The 17893-nt window shown below is 42.2% G+C and overlaps 6 protein-coding genes across 6 annotated transcripts; 4 read left to right on the top strand and 2 right to left on the bottom strand.

Annotated features, from left to right (window-relative positions):
• Nucleotides 1-549: 549 nt before the first annotated feature.
• Nucleotides 550-927, top strand: Bfra_008579 (uncharacterized protein; the record flags this gene model as incomplete). The annotated part of the gene is made up of 3 exons (XM_037338938.1): nucleotides 550-739; nucleotides 800-819; nucleotides 877-927. 3 exons carry the CDS (start codon nucleotides 550-552, stop codon nucleotides 925-927), a joined length of 261 nt encoding a protein of 86 aa, XP_037192244.1.
• Nucleotides 928-1350: 423 nt separating this feature from the next.
• Nucleotides 1351-3190, bottom strand: Bfra_008578 (putative efflux pump antibiotic resistance protein; the record flags this gene model as incomplete). Its single annotated transcript, XM_037338937.1, has 3 exons — nucleotides 1351-2458; nucleotides 2511-2757; nucleotides 2809-3190. 3 exons carry the CDS (start codon nucleotides 3188-3190, stop codon nucleotides 1351-1353), a joined length of 1737 nt encoding a protein of 578 aa, XP_037192243.1.
• Nucleotides 3191-4140: 950 nt separating this feature from the next.
• On the top strand, nucleotides 4141-5913 carry Bfra_008577 (putative cytochrome p450 protein; the record flags this gene model as incomplete). Its single annotated transcript, XM_037338936.1, has 4 exons — nucleotides 4141-4309; nucleotides 4359-4416; nucleotides 4503-5249; nucleotides 5301-5913. The coding sequence occupies 4 exons, from the start codon at nucleotides 4141-4143 to the stop codon at nucleotides 5911-5913; spliced, it is 1587 nt and encodes a 528-aa protein (XP_037192242.1).
• Nucleotides 5914-7232: 1319 nt separating this feature from the next.
• On the top strand, nucleotides 7233-8546 carry Bfra_008576 (uncharacterized protein; the record flags this gene model as incomplete). The annotated part of the gene is made up of 4 exons (XM_037338935.1): nucleotides 7233-7301; nucleotides 7360-7900; nucleotides 7948-8142; nucleotides 8206-8546. 4 exons carry the CDS (start codon nucleotides 7233-7235, stop codon nucleotides 8544-8546), a joined length of 1146 nt encoding a protein of 381 aa, XP_037192241.1.
• Nucleotides 8547-10402: 1856 nt separating this feature from the next.
• Nucleotides 10403-12465, top strand: Bfra_008575 (putative cytochrome p450 protein; the record flags this gene model as incomplete). Its single annotated transcript, XM_037338934.1, has 10 exons — nucleotides 10403-10543; nucleotides 10594-10698; nucleotides 10761-10889; nucleotides 10960-11143; nucleotides 11200-11283; nucleotides 11340-11436; nucleotides 11488-11602; nucleotides 11657-11680; nucleotides 11733-12238; nucleotides 12291-12465. 10 exons carry the CDS (start codon nucleotides 10403-10405, stop codon nucleotides 12463-12465), a joined length of 1560 nt encoding a protein of 519 aa, XP_037192240.1.
• A 543-nt stretch (nucleotides 12466-13008) lies between these two features.
• Bfra_008574 (uncharacterized protein) lies at nucleotides 13009-14407 on the bottom strand (the record flags this gene model as incomplete). Its single annotated transcript, XM_037338933.1, has 3 exons — nucleotides 13009-13597; nucleotides 13706-13833; nucleotides 13898-14407. The coding sequence occupies 3 exons, from the start codon at nucleotides 14405-14407 to the stop codon at nucleotides 13009-13011; spliced, it is 1227 nt and encodes a 408-aa protein (XP_037192239.1).
• Nucleotides 14408-17893: the final 3486 nt, after the last annotated feature.

Below are 17893 nucleotides of genomic sequence, written 5' to 3'. Positions count from 1 at the left end.
CCGACACCAGTCATTCACACAGATATTCAACAATGGGGTAGTAAGTTATTTCGCCAACGCTGTGAACGATAGTCGGTAATGGCGCAGAATCAAAGTTGGGGGCCTAATATTTACTGGGGCATTAATAACTGGGGAATTCACTGTGATGCAATTATCCACTGTGCCGGGGCTATATATCTCCTACCCACTACTCCGTACACTAAAATAAGTTATCCACTGTGCTACAGGCTAGGCTACCCGCCCCCGCTCACGCACATGTGGCTTCGCTAAATTTACCATACGCCAATTCTCTCTATCCGTGCTCAGCCGTGTCCAAAGACGATCTGATATCTGATACCAACTAGGCTGTACTTGTTTGTTACTAGGTATCTACATCATATCACAAGAAAGCCACGCCAAGCTTCGATTCGAAACCTCGTTTCTAATTCTGAGGAAACCTTAAAAAAGCCAAAGGTATAACAATAGATCAAATACTTAGTTCTTTGCTATCATATCTGAAAAGGGTATTCTTTCCTGAACCCATCCATACGCACGTAATCATACTCCAAGATGCATTTCCCCGCTCTCCTCGCTGATGAGCGCCTCACCCAGCTTCAACATTCAACTGCTCCTTCCCAATACTCTGGTAGCTCCGAAGCCACACATAATTCTCCAATTCAGATATCATGCATCGTTTTAATTATTCTCGGAATAGGTGCAAAGGCGGCATTCGCGGTTGAAAGTTTGGACTGGTTGGATTGTGAGTTTGTGATTTTTATATGTCTAGTGATATGAATTTTTGACTAACTTGGTCACTTAGATACGATTCTTTGCGTTTTGGTATGTACTATGTCGCTGAAAGCATTCGTAGATATTTGAAGCTAACACAAGTATCAGACGGGAATTTGGTATTCTCGACGACGACCAACTACATATGTAGTTTTGTGAGTTTAGACCTAGGGGGTCTCGACATTTGTATGGCGTTGGTGCGGGCAGAAGGATATATGGAATATAGTTACGATCATGGCTGCGGTTTGGTTTTGCTTTTATGTTAGGGTTTTGGTTACATTCTGATCTTTTATTGGCTGAATGGGCTGGATGGGCTGGATGGCAATGGGTCATAGGAACTGGACTGACAGATTTGCATTTCGGATGGCGCAACAGAAATTATGAATTATGAATGAAACTCCATATCAACTGCATTACTACAGAATGAAATGAGAAATTATGCTTATGACTTTCTATCTAATCCATCCGATGAAAATTGGTGAAGGCAAAGTCAATTTTTCTAGCTGAAGATTCGCTCAAGGAAGGACATAGTAAAATTAATATATTCCATGATTACACTCTATATCTGGATATTCATAAAATTCAAACTTTCTCAGAACCAATCGCACTGTCCATCATGACCGAGGTTTCTAGCCCAACTGACTTCCCCTCGTCTTTTTCTCTTCTCCTTTCCTCTGCAACCTTCTTGAGATTGAACCATTGCATTCCGCAAGCAAATGGTAATGACAAACATGCCGCAGCCAAAGCATAATACATTGCATCTCTAATAGCAATGGTGTATGCTTCTCTCAAGGCAGTCAACACAATTTCTGAGCCATCAGCTAAGTCTTTTAAACCGCTGGCACCAACTTTAATGACCGCTTCTGCTGATACAGCAGTGGTATGAGCTGGTACACTGGTCTGTAACCTTGACAAAAAGAGAGATTGTGCGATGGATACAGAGACGGAAGAACCAATCTGATACATGAACACCGCAATGGCATTTCCGGTAGGAGCGTCTTCTTCACTCAATACTATTTGTAGTGCAGTATATGGAAGCTGCTGCGCCATTCCAGTTCCCCAGCCATTGATTACCATATATGCGGCCCATTTGACCGTGGAAGTATTGGTATCGATGGTGGTAAGGAGGCCCGCACCGATCATTGCAATAATCGTTCCAAGAATCATATATGGAACGTAGTATCCCCATTTTGTAACCACAACTCCAGTCAGCGAAAGACCGATGATTTGAGGGAGGACTATCGCGATGAATCGGGTACCGCTTTGGATTGCTGTGACGCCTTGAATGGATTGAAAGTAAATGGGTAGATAATAAGCATAGACAAAACTCATCATTCCAAATGTCATGAGGAATATGCTGCCCATCAGAATTGATCTTTGTCGAAGAATTCGCAAGGGAATTGTGGCATGTTCGCCTCGTTTCCATTGTAGGATACCGAAAGATATCATGAGTAAGCCAAAGCCAACGAATAATCCAATGACTTTGGGCGATTTCCATGGTGCAGTCTGTCCGCCCCATTGTAATGCTAGAAGAAGGCAATATATGGCCCCGAGAAATAGTAGGACTCCTCCAATATCCATACGTCTCAATTTTGTTGAAAGATTCAAGGCACGGTTCGAGTTTCGTACGCCTTTGATTCGAAAGAAGAGCATGATGAATACAAGTACAACAGCACCCATAGGTACATTACTATAGTTTTGTTAGTATATGTTGAATTTCATAGATTAACAGACTCCATTACATCCAAAAGCACCATCTCCAGGAGGCTTTGTCAGTGAAGACACCACCAAGCACAGGGCCAATACACACGCTAATAGCAAAAGAGCTAATCACTATGCCTTGGTACATAGGTCTCTTTTCGAGTTCTACCACGAAGTTGACGATGGCCAAACTTCCCTGATAGATTCCCGCTGCACCGAAACCAAGAACAGATCGGCCTCCGATAAGAACACTGGAGGAAGGTGCTGCCGCACATAATATAGAACCCACTATGTCAAGTCAGATATCGTTGAATGAATTCGTAGGGTGAAAGGCCTTACATTCAAATAAAGCTATTGATCCCATATAAACGATCTTAGGATCGAAATATTTGTACAGGTTGCCAAACAAAGGCTGGAATGCCGTAACGGTAAGAAGATATGCTGAACCATACCAAGCCACATCATTCAATGCATGAAAATCAGATGTGATTCTGGGAATGGCAACAGCGATAATATTCATATCCAATGCTAGAAGAAAGATTCCCAAGCATAAAGACCCTATAACAGCCGCCAGACGCCATGAGTGAAGAAAGAGCTCATCGGACTCGAATGTTTGAAGGCTTGCGGGGCTTGAAACATCCGTAACGGCCAGAGCGCCCATATCCTTATCGATAGAGATAGTGTCCTTGCTGGACAGAGCTTCGTCTTGATTCAATGTCATGGTTGGTAGATGATTGTGAAGCACTTGAAGTCGTCAATCTTTTGTCTGGTGGCGTAAAATGCTTTTTGTATATGAAATCAAAGATGGACGTAGAGCTTCAGCAATTTGGACCTCATGAATTTTGTCCACCCCGTACCCACCATTCTCCATTCTTGGTTGAAAAGAAATTGCATGGCATGGCATGAGTGATAGAATGCCTTCACCGTTTGCTCAGCGGCGGTATTTTGCCGGATATCATGATTACTCCCCAAAATGTATACGGCTTGACTAACTAGAGATAGTATCGCTTCTAGCTGATCTCAGCATAAGAGGCGAAGTTATGCTGAAGCCTGAGGGTAAACGATGTATATCCGGCTTGGTACTTATTTTGATACGCAAGCTATCTACGGAACTACAACATTAATCATACACTGTGGACATAAAATTCGACAAGGTGGAACTTTTAGAACCCCTGTCACCTTGTGTAACACTAAAACTTAGTGCGCATATTTTAGCTTCCAATATAAATTTGGTATGAAGAGGTGGTCCATGCAGACAAACTTGATCTCGTAAAGTATTAACAGCCGGGAAGTGTCCCATTTGGGTAATATCGCATCATGATAGTTCGTGATAGTGGTTTGTGATTGAATTTCAAGGCAGAATCTCAATATCAATTGACGCCTACGTGATGGACCAATCTGGGGACCGCGCATCTGGAAATTTGAACAAGAACCCCATAGCACAATCAACGCTATGCGACTAGTATCGGCAAAGTCCTGTCTTGGGGGTTGAATCTATCATGTTCAACAGTGGAGGAGGCAAAAGTGAGAAAGTATATCTACTTATGTCGATCCTCTTGGGTCTCCAATTGAAGAGATCATCAAGCACTACTTTCGTTTTCACACGCATATTGTCTTTGCTCCAAATATTCTCAAGTCCACAAAGCTCTTCAGAGAGTAGACTATCTCACAATGTTTCTCAACGCAGCTTGGAGATTTGTATCCACAAGCGAGTATTCACAGTACTTCCTCACAGCAGCACTATTCGGCACTTGGCTTCTCTCATGGCGCTTGTGGAGATTTACCATTCGGCCATACCTTAGACCACAAGACCCCGTCGAACTTCCATACTGGATCCCAAGTAGGTGATCTTCTAATTATCTACTCCAACCTTTACTAACACTATCTAGTTCTCGGACACAGTCTTAGTTTCTTCCGTAATTCTGATAGCTTGATCGAGCGTGGCTTGTACGTTGACATTTTCATTTTCATCTTCTCACTCGTCTTAATGTATTCATTGCTTCTGGAACATGATACTAACGATGGCGCTTTAGAGATTACACTGGCAGGACCCACGAGCCCTTCGCACTTCAAGTGGCTTCGCAATTATTCTATATTGTTACAGGACCTAAGGATGTAGCAGAAGTCTACAGAAATGTAGCCACTCTGAGTTGGGATGGTCACTTGTCTCAAGTTCTTTCTAACTTTGGCTTCACTGGCAAAGCATTGAAGTTGGCATGGCATGTACCCATTCCAGGAGACAAATGCTATATGCATAAGAATCCAGTCAACCCAAAGCAATTATCTCTAGTCAAACTCATTGAGGAAGTTTACATTGCACAATTACTCCCTGGTGTGCACATGACGGAAATGTCAGAGAAATTCATCGTGTCACTCAAAGACTCCCTCCAACCACCAAAGATGGACTTTTGTACCTTGAGTAGGAATGGTCTCACTCGTCGGGTCTCATTGAAAGCTCTTTGTCGATCTACCCTTGTGGAAGCTGCAACTTTTTCCATGTTCGACAAAGCTCTCCACAAGCTCAATCCAGATATTGTACAGCACATGTTGGACTTCAATGATAGTGCTTGGATGGTTTTCTTCGGTCTTCCCGACATATTCTCAGCCAAAGTAGCCAAAGCCCGCAAAACAATGCAAAAGACAATGGCCGAATTTGCTCGTCTTCCAGAAAAGGAGCGTGAGGGTCAAGCCTGGGGAATTGGAACGATTCTTAAGGCACAGGAAATTGTTGGTATTGATATCGAGAGTAGAGCTTGCATGCTTTTATTGATCTACTGGGCGTAAGTTTTACCGATTACTATATATAAGAGTAAATTCCTAACAATCAATAGTGCGAACTCAAATGAGTACAACATCTCCTTTTGGCTTATCGCTCATCTTGTTTACAACGTCCCTCTTATGGAGCGAGTTCGCGACGAGTTGGAAGCAGGCTGGAAAGACGGCGAGCTTGACATCAAATATCTATGTGCCAATTCTCCCAATCTTGATGGTGCATTCCAAGAATCACTACGCTTGAACGGAGGTGCAATGATGAGTCGTCAAGTCAAGCAGCCAACTATGATTGGTAACAAGCTAATGCAACCTGGATCTAATGTTCTCATGCCTTCCCGACAACTACATATGAACGAGAGTGTCTGGGGTCAAGATTATAAGAACTTTGATGCAGAGAGATTTGTTAGAGATAAGGGCATGCTGAAACATTCTTCTTACCGCCCATTTGGCGGTGGAATCAGTTACTGCCCTGGGCGTGTTATGGCTAAGGAGCAGGTTTACGCTTTTGTTGCTATTATTTTCAGAAGATTTGATGTTAAGCTGGCACCTGGGATAAATGGAAAGTTTCCGGTCTTGGATGAGAGCACACCTTCGCTCGGAATTACAGGTCCAGTTAAAAACATGGATGTGTTCATGGATTTGACCGAGAGGGAGAAGTATAACCTATACTAAGAGGGAGGGGTAGGAACGATTCAATGAGGGGGTTTCATAAGATGCTTTGTTACAGCTTCGTCTCTATTTTTATGTACATATTTTTAACAATTTTTTGAGCGCGGAGAGGAACAATTGAATTTCATCAACCATTTAACATTTTTTTCCGATGTCATACTGGTGACGAGATTTCTGTATCGTGCTTGAATAATTGAGTTTCCCTGCTTAATTGATCTGCGTTGACACTTCATCCACAATATCATATGGCTTTAATTTAACATGGAGTGATACAGCACGCAAGAGGTTCAGGAGGTCATCATTTTTTGCGTCCACCAGTGGTCTTGTTTAGATGCCATTCTAGACCTCGATATTAAGCGATTGAGTATTATTAGTCAGGAACTCTGTCAGACGAACAGGCCGCTCAAGTGTCGACATCATCCATACACATGGCGGGTAGGATTGTGAACCCAAGACAACGGTTCCTTCGAAATCTTGGTACCTTAAACCCAAAATGTGGTCTTCACAGACAGACTTGCACATAATAGCACAATCTTCACAAAACGTGTAATATCGCCGATTAAAATTCCCCGCATGAGAGATATGCGACAAACACCATGGTATCAAGCTCAGCCATGCTGGGACGGAGGTAGACCCATATTAGGCAGGTGGACTTTTTGGCCTATGTGATTGCATAAATTACACGCACTGGCCACAAGGCACACGCCGATCTCACATCCAGGCGGTTGGAAATGAGAATTCGACACGCTTCCTCCGTGACTCCTCCTGTCACAAAATTTCGATAAGCATATAAATGAAGGATTGGCAGAATAATACTGTGTAAATGGTAGTTTTTTGAGTTTTTGACTAGTGAAACCAAGGATCCGGAGGGGTATTCACGTACCATACAGGGTAATGAGCTCGGCGGCTAACGCAATTTGGGTCCCACAGGCTTTGGCCGTGAGATAGACGACCGACCATGAGATTCTTGCAGAAATTTTACCAGAATGTATCGAGAGAATTACTACCTTACTAATTTAGGGCTTACCTTGCAGTAATAAAGGCATGGCACAGTGGATTCACTGATCACAGTGGGCAGATTCAATAGAATTCACGGAGACCTCATCCTAAAAGGCTGTGATGGAAAAGACCCCACCTCTGTGCCTCATCCTTGTTTGATTTCCATGTGGCATCTCTGTAACCAGTGGCAGTAGATAAGCACCACGTTCTCTCCATGTTCGAGAGTTTAAAAAGCAAGCTCTCTTCTATCGTACCGTGGACAATTTTCCTCCACTGATTCAGCATAGGCAACCAACTTACTCAAGGTTGACTCATTATACACCATGTCTTCTTCTACTTCGAGCTCAGGGGCTATTGTTGAGCCAACAAAGGTTGATATGAAAACCTTCCTGGTACGTGCACTTGTTGTATCCACAGAAACTGGGGAAGCCTCAACTAACAATCATTCAGGGTGTCATCTGGGGAGGTTTCGCGATAGCTGCAATTTGCATGGCCCTACGGACATTCTCTAGAATCAAGACCTTCAAAAGTCTCTATAACGACGATATCTTTGCCTTTCTAGCCTTGGCTCTCGCACTTGCCAGTGCAATACTATGGCAGATTCATGCCCAGGCGATGTTCGACCTCATGGCCGTGTCAGCTGGGATCAAAATGCCTGGAGCAGATTTCGTTACCAACAGTGAGGCTTATTCCAGAGCATCTGGAGTCGTCATCATCCTCTTTTACTCCACTTTGTGGTCTGTCAAGTTCTCTTTCTTGCTCTTCATTCGACGACTTGGATCGCATGTTGCAAAGGTTGAATTCCTATGGTGGCCAATCACTGTTTTCACTATCTGCACCTACTTTGCTTGTATTGGAACAATTCAATATCATTGTTTGTTTGTTCCATTGACTACAATCGAAACGAAATGTACAACGGACTCTGCGGTAAACTTCCAACAGATTACTTTGAAGTTAAACTGTGTTTGGGATGTGGTTTCTGATGCTTTGAGTGAGTTCTCTTCTTCTTTCCCTGTTAGGCTTAACTAACTCTCATAGTCATGGTTATTCCAATCAGTATGCTGTGGGGTACACAAATGAAGATGAAGAGAAAGATTGCTTTTGGTATCATCTTCTCTCTAGCTCTTATCACAGTCATCTTCGCCATCGTGCGAACTACAGTCGTCAGTTCATTGACCCGTATGCCTGATACTTCTTGGCTCTACATGTGGTCCGCGATCGAGACTACAATCGGTAAGCCAATTCTCCAAAACATCTCTTTCGTAATTGGTAATCTAATTTATGTTTCTCTTCCAGCAATCGTGGTTGTCTGCCTTGCCTCTATTCGCGGTCTCTTCTCCAAGGAAGAAAATGTCAAACCATCCAAATATACTCCACCAAAGAGCTCCGAAATCTACCCCAAGAACAGCAGAAAAAATAGATTGAGGGTAACACTTGATACATTTACCGGTCGAGACAGCTATATGCGAACGGGGGATTCGAAGAATAGCCAGAGTCCTACCGATGGAGGAAGCAGTGTAACAAGCGAGCAAAACATTCTTCCATTGGATAATGTCAGGGTCAAGCAACGATATGAGGTTACTCATGAGCTCGCAACGACACCAGAGCGCGAGAGAACTTACCATGAACACGTTTAATTAGATTTCAATTTTGTATATATTGTATGGTTTATGGGTTATGTGGGAATGGTTGGAACAGTCGAGGAAAGGATTATAACATGCGTAACGGATTTATTACGATTTTCTTAGGGGCTTGTGTTGTTCTGTATTCATTCTAAAAAATTATATAGCAAATACCCAGATTTTTGATATTTCTACATATGCCTTTTGTCTTGGTCCCCAAGTTTCAAAATGTCACAGTGATTGGATTATTCTTTGGTCCTGTCATGGATGAGTAATCACACCACAATTCGCCCCAGAATCTTGAATCAACTTCTCTCAAAAGCTTACACTTTGCAGGGGAAATCTTTTCGAGAAAAAATCTAACAACTTCATTCCCCTAGGTATCATTCCAAGTAATGCTGTTGGAGAATATCCGCACCCCACGAAGAAATCCCGGGCGCATACATACCCCGCATACCCTGGTTCAAACCACCCCTGACCTGGCCTGGGCTAGATGCTTGCTTGGTGAATTCAGCTCGGCTAGACTCACAGCACAAAAACACAGAACCGCTTTTCTGAACGTTCGCTAAACTGAGCTGGTGAGCTGATTGAGATGTTTACGAGGGCTGATTAAACAAAAGTGCAAGAATTTGCTGATCAATGATCAGCAATTAAAACTTAAAAGCTGATTTTAGAAATCAATCCCTTCAATGTTACTTTAAACGTTCTATGTATAGTTAAGCTATCAAGGTTATGCAACTATGCAATGCAACCACGCCGCCACGCCACGCCTGTTATCCCACTCTACAACATGTACGCTGCAAATTAATATCTGTATTATGAGAAATAATATCAAATGCACCAATACTGCAATACCAGTGTCCAGTCCCACGCTATGTCGATGTACGTTATACCCATTGCAACCATACTTTAATATCTGAAAGGCGATTGGACATATCGGATAAGAGCACCACTACTGACTACTACGCTGACATATTCTTCACCATGCGTAATTCGACTCCCTTGAAGAAAATCGTTCCCTAACCCTGGTTGTGGAAACCCAGTGCCATGTTCTCTACCACACTTTTTTATTACCCCTGAACGTCAAAAAACGCATTAGCCGCACGTGGCACTAAACAAAAATATTCCGTTCGACATTCATTTTGGCCAACGATATTTCATCCCACTGTGATGACGTCCAAATTAACGAGTTTCACGGTACATAATCTCTCCAGGTTAGAATCCTCCGGTAGAAGATGTGCGCAATTTCCAGGAACATGGTCGAGATAAATCGATTGCGCTTAATTGATGCGCACACACACTAAACGTACTTCACACGCCCAGACATATTTATCGCACTATTGTAGGCTTCAAGTTACTTCATGCACCACGGATCAAATTGATCCCAATGGTACGAACTTTTTCTCCACTACAACTTCGCGAGTTTCTTAAAACGGGCTAACTACCGAAGCTATATTTCATACTATAAACAGTCCGCCCCGCTCATCAAATTGTTGTGCCTGTTTGGGGTGAAGGAACGATTAAGTTTTAATGAACTATCTAGTGGAGTATTTCGGAGTTAAAAGTGCTTCCGGCACATATGTGACTTAATATCACAATCGGTTCATCACTTGTGAAAGTTGGCAGCGGCTATTTCTGTCACATCGCGGTCGATTGTATGTCTGCTATCGCGGCACGGCTTAGAGTACGGTATGGTAATTTCATCTGTTCTGCCTGATGTGAAGTCACAATTTTACGCCCCCACCCTTCCCAATGAGGAAATTAGTTCTCTAAGAATGAGATTCGGACACTTGCCACGCAATATACATCTGGTTCTCTTCTCATGATCTTTCGTGTCGGCCATCTTCAAACCTCGATTTGTATCATCAAAAATGCTTCAGGAACTTTTTGACTTAGTTCGCTCTCAAGCGGGTGCTTGGAGAATAACCTCAGAGGTGGTGTTTGATACTTGTGTAATTTTGATCATTCTGAATAGAATTTATGTCACAGCATCCATCTACCGCAATCGTCCCGTAAGTTATCCTTTATCTCTCACGATGTCAACATTCACTAACTTTGATAGCGTAACATACTCATTTCTGGACCCAAGTTGCGTTGGGGAAAATGGTTGAGCAGCATAAAATATGTCCTTGGTGCTCCGGGTATCATCCAGAAAGCATATGATCAGGTACTGCAGTCTGATATCTCAATGCCAAGTCTATGCCTGATCCAAAACTAACCGGATTGTAGGCCAGAGGAGAGCCTTTTGCTATCCCCGCTCTCGACGAGTATCAAGTCTTTGTTTCGTCTGAGGCGCACATTGCGGAAGTGAACGATAGTTCTCAAGACCATTTGTCCCTACATGATGCTATGGAAGATGTATGTCTTCTCCATCACTCTTTAGAGGAAATGCCGTATGCCATGAGGATTGAACTAATGTAATGCACAGAGAGTCAAAGCGAAATACACATTTTATGGATTTGAGACCGGAGAGATCGACCCTCATGATACTATACCAGGGCGTGTTCTCAAGTTCCTTTTGAGAACAAATCAACCAGCTTTGAGACCCAGAATTCAGGAGAAGATTGAGGAAGCTTTTAGTAAAGTTTTATCAAAAGGAAAAGCTGTCAATGGTAATGAACTTACTGTAAAAACTACTTAAAGAAATTGCTTTGCTAACTTAACGTAGATTGGACTTCAGTTTCTGTCTTAGGCTTATCTGAGGCTATCGGCTTGAGAATCAATTGTCAAGTGCTTGTCGGAGATGAACTTGGTGCGTCTATACGCCGGGATTCTGCTTGATGTTAAGTTTCACTAACAAGGGCATAGCCAACAACCAAGATTATGTTGATGCCGTGTTGCGATACTCGAACGATGTTATTCTGTCTATGGAATTCTGTCGTTACATGCCTGCGTTCATTATTCCGTGAGTACCTCAATGTCTACACTTTTGGATACCCAATTCTGATCTTTTTAGATACGCCTGCCCCGCAATTATGGCTTGGAGTGGAGCAATGAAGAAGATAGCCGGGCATATAAGACCTTTGGTTATTCAACGCCTCAGAGATATCGAAGAGAAGAAATTTTTACCCGTAAGCTATCATGGAGAATTTTCAAAAAGTGCTTGCTAACCTTGTCAATCACAGTCTGATTGTATAACTTGGGTCATTGTAAGAATCTTGATTTCACACTGTCTGACCGAAAATCATTAACCTCGTTTAGGAGTCATCCACAACTCCCCGCCAACGCACCGTGGAGCGTATTGTCCAACAAATGATTGCCCTCACTTTCGCCTCCGCCCATCAACTCCCTCTAGTTTTGACCTTCACAATTTACAACCTCTGTCTTCACCCAGAATACATCGAACCACTCACTGAAGAAATCCGCTCCATGCTATCCTTACCCGAGGAAATGCAGTACAAGAACATGCCTTTGATGGAATCTTTCCTCCGCGAGTCAGCTCGTGTGAATCCATTAGATGCACTTTCCATCCAACGTAAAGTAATGAAACCATTCACATTCTCGAGTGGTGAAACCATTCCGCAAGGGAATATTATTGCGGTGCCTCAGGATGCTTTGATGAAGAGTCCGAGGTATTACAATGATCCGGAAACTTTCGATGGTTTCAGATTTGTATTACCGGAGGATAGAGGGAGAGAAGAACCCAGAATGAAGTATACGGATGTTAGTAGTGGATTTCCATTTTGGGGGGCTAGTAAGAAAGCTTGGTGAGTACATCCCTTTGTTTTATACATCGTGCAAGAACTAACGGCTCCTCAGTCCCGGCCGTTGGTACGTGAGCGCGTCTTTAAAACAAATTTTGGCGCACTTATTGACCAACTATGAATTTAAATTGGCGGACGATAACAAGGCACTTACCATGGGATATACCACAATGGTTATCCCAAGGCATGGAACTAGAGTTTTGTTGAGGAAGCTTGAGAAAAGTGAATAGATGGTGATGAATAATACGGAAATGTACTGATACTTGGGCTGGATTTGCTTCTCTCTGTATATATTTTGGAATGGAAATTCATTTAATCTGGCAAAACTTTTTTCGACGATTGAGATTCAAAACTCCAGACTATACAAATTTGAAAATCATCTGGGAAATTGTCTTACATTGAACGACAGAGAAGCTGAACAAATGCAAAATCAATGAGCCTTGTAGGTGGGATCCCACACGCATTATTGCGTTTCCATTTATTAGAAGGTAAGCAGCAACTGCTCCTAATTATACTTTGGCTTTGAAGATAAATACAAGATAAAAATACGTGGTTGCTTTTCATTTCTCAAGGCATTCCTTACATCCAACATTCAATCACATGCAATCAAAACTCCAGATTGTCTCTTTTTGGCTCCTACTTTTCAAAGGTTTAATATATAAGACCCAAGTGAGGTCTAAGAACGGGGAGACACCGAAAAATCCATATACTACACCCTTATCCGTCGATCAACCATCATTTCTGTTTTCCTAAAATTCATTGGCCACAAAGAATCAAAGTTTACCATCCAGGGTCGGTCTAGCCCCAGTATCAAGTTGTCCTTTGCCGCAATTTCCATTTCCTACTACATCGGGAGATAGAGTTTTGCGCTTAGGATCTGCGCGGAAGACATAGCGAATTCCAGAAGGATCACAAACACCATCCGTCGCTTCGTGAGTGAAGCAAGTCACAGCAGGACCAGGATTGGCAGTTGTATCTATGTTGTAGTAATATCCAACACATGTAGATGACTGTGCACATATAGCACAGCAGTTATATGGTTTCACATAGGGATCTGCTATATATGTCCAGTGAAGTTGAAGGCTGGATGGGCCATAACTAGGCAGAGAGTAGTCGATGGTAGCCCCTCCCACGGTTGCTACTATGTTGTTCTCCTGACACATATCATATAGTGTAGCCTGCGGTGGGAACGTGGTTGTTGTAGTTGGAGAACTGTGAGTGATCAAATCCTTCTCGGTGCTTATTGAGGTTACATTTTCTATTTGAACAACTGTTGTGGTGGTAGATGGTGCCGATGTAATGACTTGTGTTGTCGTTGATAGTATGACGGAAGTTGCGACTTCCGGAGGCAAAGTTGTGGTACTTCATCCTTGTGTCTGAAGAGTGATTGTTCGAGTGTAGACAACCCTGACGATTTCTCGACAATATACTAAGGAAGGATATCTTCTGCCTGTCCACCATGAATCAAACCACCACCTCTTTGGCTTGGCCTCAATATCGGAATCCCTAGGATCGGAAGTTGAAGAATCAACCACCTCTGAGTTAGCAGCTTGGTGGGGATGATGGTAGGGATAGCGGCGGCTGTTGGAGCCGGTTGGCTTAGAAAGTGTATTTCTGGTTAGTGCAATTTATTTTTTCATAATTTGTCATCCAATTACTGACCTTTGAGTGGATGCTGATATCTCTGCGCTTCTTTTTGACCCCTCCAGCCCCTCCATTGGCTATAACATAAGGGTCGTTCGCCAGAGGAAGAAATCCAGAAGACGTGGGGACAGTCAAAGTTGATTGTGCGGCTGTTATAGTGACAGCGGAACCAATTTCAGTTGTTTCAAACAAGGTTGTTGTCTGAATGACCGTGCCCGTAGAAAAGATGTTGCTTGTGACAGTTTGGGTAGCTCCTCCAATTTGCGTAGACGTGGCCACGAAAAAAGAAGTAGTTGTGGTTACTGTCGGTGAGGGCGTGACTGTTATCAAATCTCTAGGATAATATGTAGAAATAGTATATGATGGAATTTTGAATGTATGTGTTGTAGTCGGAATAGAAGATACGCTCTCGGAGCTATATCTTGTAAAGCAGAACTGTGCGGTATTATCATTGTGTGTGGCTATAGCTTCAACTAGTCGTTCGCTAGCCAAAAGGCAGAGAGCTGTTACTGCATATAACAGCTTCATGGTTTTGTTAAGATAAAATGAAGAGTATTTTCCATGCTGTGGCATCATAATTCAGGCAAAAAGGCTTGAATTTATAATCCGGTCAAGCATAATCAAAGGCATTCTGATATCCTATTGCACAATTCATCATGAACTGTAACGGAGTCACCCTTCAACTACTCTCCACTATAATTGTCTCTTCAAGTGTTCATGGTATGTCCCCATGGGAAAGGCCATCTAGGCTATGTGGAAAGTTACGCGAGGTCGATTTAGATTCTAGGCCGACACATTCGGATGTTACCAATCACCCAAAATAAAATTATTATCAAAGAGTCTATTTCAAACCACGGGAGATTCCAAAGTCGCGTGCTCTCTGGCGTATTGAACTTAAAGCTATGACATCCCACATTTGAATCCCAATCAGAGATAGAAAGCTGAAGGGCAAGAAAAATGGGAGGAGTTTTGAGCACGTGGCGAACAAAGAATCACATGTCGATTTACGGCATGTTTCGATGAATCCTTGCTCCTGATCCTTTGATTCAACTTCTCTTAGCATTTCCAGACTATGACTTTCGTGTGAGCAGATTTCATCAGCCATAAGCAACTCTTTGAGTCCACGAAATGCATGACATCGGGAAGCAAGTCCACAACTGTCTGCGAAATGCAATCAAGAATAGTTTTTTGACCGCTAGATTTACAAACTGAGTTATACAGTTTTGGAAGAAGTTCTATTTGGCTAAAAACCAGATATAGATTGATTTGGTTGACGATCACGTAAAGAAAAGTCGCCGGATTTAAAAAAGCAACAGAATTCAGCACATTTAATGACGAAAATCTCAATATCGGTTTTCTCTATCAAGGTCCTAAGATTGAATACTTGTTGACGTCCCTTGTCTGTTGATTGCAGCTGAACATCATGGAAACACGTAAATATAGCCGAACTTCACTTTCTTTGAAAGAATACAGCTCAAGATCGCGGGGATAAATTGAGTGACTAGACCAATGTTGATGATAACAAGAATTCTTAGACCATCAGCGAAGAAATGTTAAGTGGTAGTATTGATCAACTATCAACGAACGCTCTTTGAATCAACGACAACATTTTCTGTACTTCTACATTTCCTTGATAATCACTCTCAGTAGCCTCATTGTATTTAACACGTTCTCCTCCTAGTTGGAAGAAGCAAAGCTAACATCGGCATCACCTTGCTCTTATGGAAGGATTTGCAAATGCTTTGTATATGGAAGACACTAGTAGTATGGTTACTTGAATACACCCAGAAGTACCAAAGTTTGGCATGAGATGTGGCTCCTTCACTCGATAAAGGGATGACAGGAATTAGGAATCTCCGATCCATTTCCATCTGGAATATGTAATCACATTAAAAGGCAAAGTACATATTTCTGTAGCAAACTTTTGCCGCTCAATCTTGACTCTCCGGAGAGATTAACTTCTCTATTTCGTGAATTTCTTATCCACTCCCCTTTTGTGTCTGGTCTACATATAAATACAATTCAAATAATTTGGGAACTATGATTCTCAAGCACCATAAAGTTCTGATTTATAACACACCATGTTGACATTTATCCTACTCGACACAAACACACAAGTCTCGAAAAGAAGAAAAGGGGCAGACATGATGACGGTTCATTTCATGATCCCAAATATAAGACGGTAACAAATCAGCCAACTCACATCTGACGACAGCGACAAATTTCCGATCTTCTTCAATCCCGTAAATTTGCAAAGATTTATTCATGCGAATGGGAGAAAATGAGTTCCTGGCTCCATCGAAAAGTTGTTATTTTGAGACCGAATTCCGCTGAGACTAGCACCCTCACGGCGTGCAGCAGCGATTGCAAAGAAAATTGTGAGATTGAATGTCAAATGGAACCTCAATCTTTATAGAGTTAAGACTTAACAAAATATGTGATCGGGACGAAAATTTCCCTGCCTCGCCTACTAAATCTCATCCCTCGATCCACGGAGTGAAACTGATGGCTCACTCATATCCTACAATCACATTTTTGATGTGACACAAACTTTCTCTCGTCTCAGTTGTCGAATCTTCTCAACGCAACTGTATAAAACAGCTCATAAGATCCCTATTGCTTAATCAGTATGCCAATAAAGCGAGATGGGAATCCTCCGAATGGTTGACTACGATCACAATTGATGACCTGGAAGTATTGAAATTCAATATGCGTATGGCAAGAAGTTTCGCAGGCATTAATAAATGACTCCACTAGAAACTTAGTCAGGGGACCAAGTAAAAATGACTGTGAGAACCAACGATGAGAACAAAGATTGACAGTCGACCAAGTAAACGACAATAAAATTTCATCTTCACTCTGCTCGTATTCTCTCCACTGGAGCTTCGATGTAATCCCATCCGCAGCCATGCATATTTTCAATATAATGACTTCAATAACAGTAGTATCTGCCTCCTGTGTGCCAAGTGTTATTGGTGTTAGAAATGCCATGGAACTAGGAATTATGAAAGTAGTGGTACGTTTTATATACATTCATAGGGAAAATAGGAAGGCATCGCTTGACGGCAACCACAATCTGATTCTATCTCCAGTGAATACCTCAACGATCTGAAATAGAAACTGGGAGTTTCTGTCCCTCACACCAAATCTCAATAGAAAAGAAAGCAGACTCAAGCTGACTATAATACTCACAATCTCATGCCGTTCCTTCCATCATATATCATCACAGCCTCCTATAAAAGCCCACAAATTCTTCCTTTGCTTATCCACGCCCTATATCCAATGCCTAGACACAATGCGACTACATGCAAGGGACATTTAACAAGAATCGATGTTTTCGAAGGGCTGTTATTGCTTCAGAAGTGCTTGTGATGAGGCTAGATTTAACGTAGTATGATCTTCGGGTTATGGGAATGGTTAAAAAAACTGTGATTGTGAAGCTATATGTGACAATGAAGATGACAGATGGGAATGTATTTATCAATACGAACGTTCATAAAGGATAACAACACAAGACGAAGTTTGCCTCATGCAGGTTCAGACACAAGTTCGTCCATAATTCGTTGCAACGAACCATTCATTGATCATCCGAGGAATACTCAAAATCTCGATACAACCATCTAGTCCTTTTTCTCCGGTTTGGAGGAGCTTTACAATCTCACTATAGGAATTCAAAACATCGAAAGGAGCCACCAAATATATGTAGAGAATTATCAGATACAAACTAGGAGAAGCGAAGTGCATATCACCAAGCATCCGACATGCACTTCACCAGAAAGTCTTCCGGGTGGTTTTCGTAATATTCTCAATATATATAAAGGCACTACTCCCCTTCACTCAATTTTTGAAAGTAAATGAGGGTTTTCCCTTTCGAAATCTTGAAAACAGACAATAAGAACCCAATACGAGCGTCTGAAGCATCATCTACGTATCGGCCAAATCAAGGCTTGAGCCCGCAGGATAGCATCTCCTGGAGCCAAATCCCATAATCAAAAAACAGCAACAAAAAAAGAC

Source organism: Botrytis fragariae (assembly GCF_013461495.1).
Source record: "Botrytis fragariae strain BVB16 chromosome Unknown tig00000061, whole genome shotgun sequence".
Classification (NCBI taxonomy): Eukaryota; Fungi; Ascomycota; class Leotiomycetes; order Helotiales; family Sclerotiniaceae; genus Botrytis; species Botrytis fragariae.
This window is presented reverse-complemented; position numbering and strand designations above follow the sequence as displayed.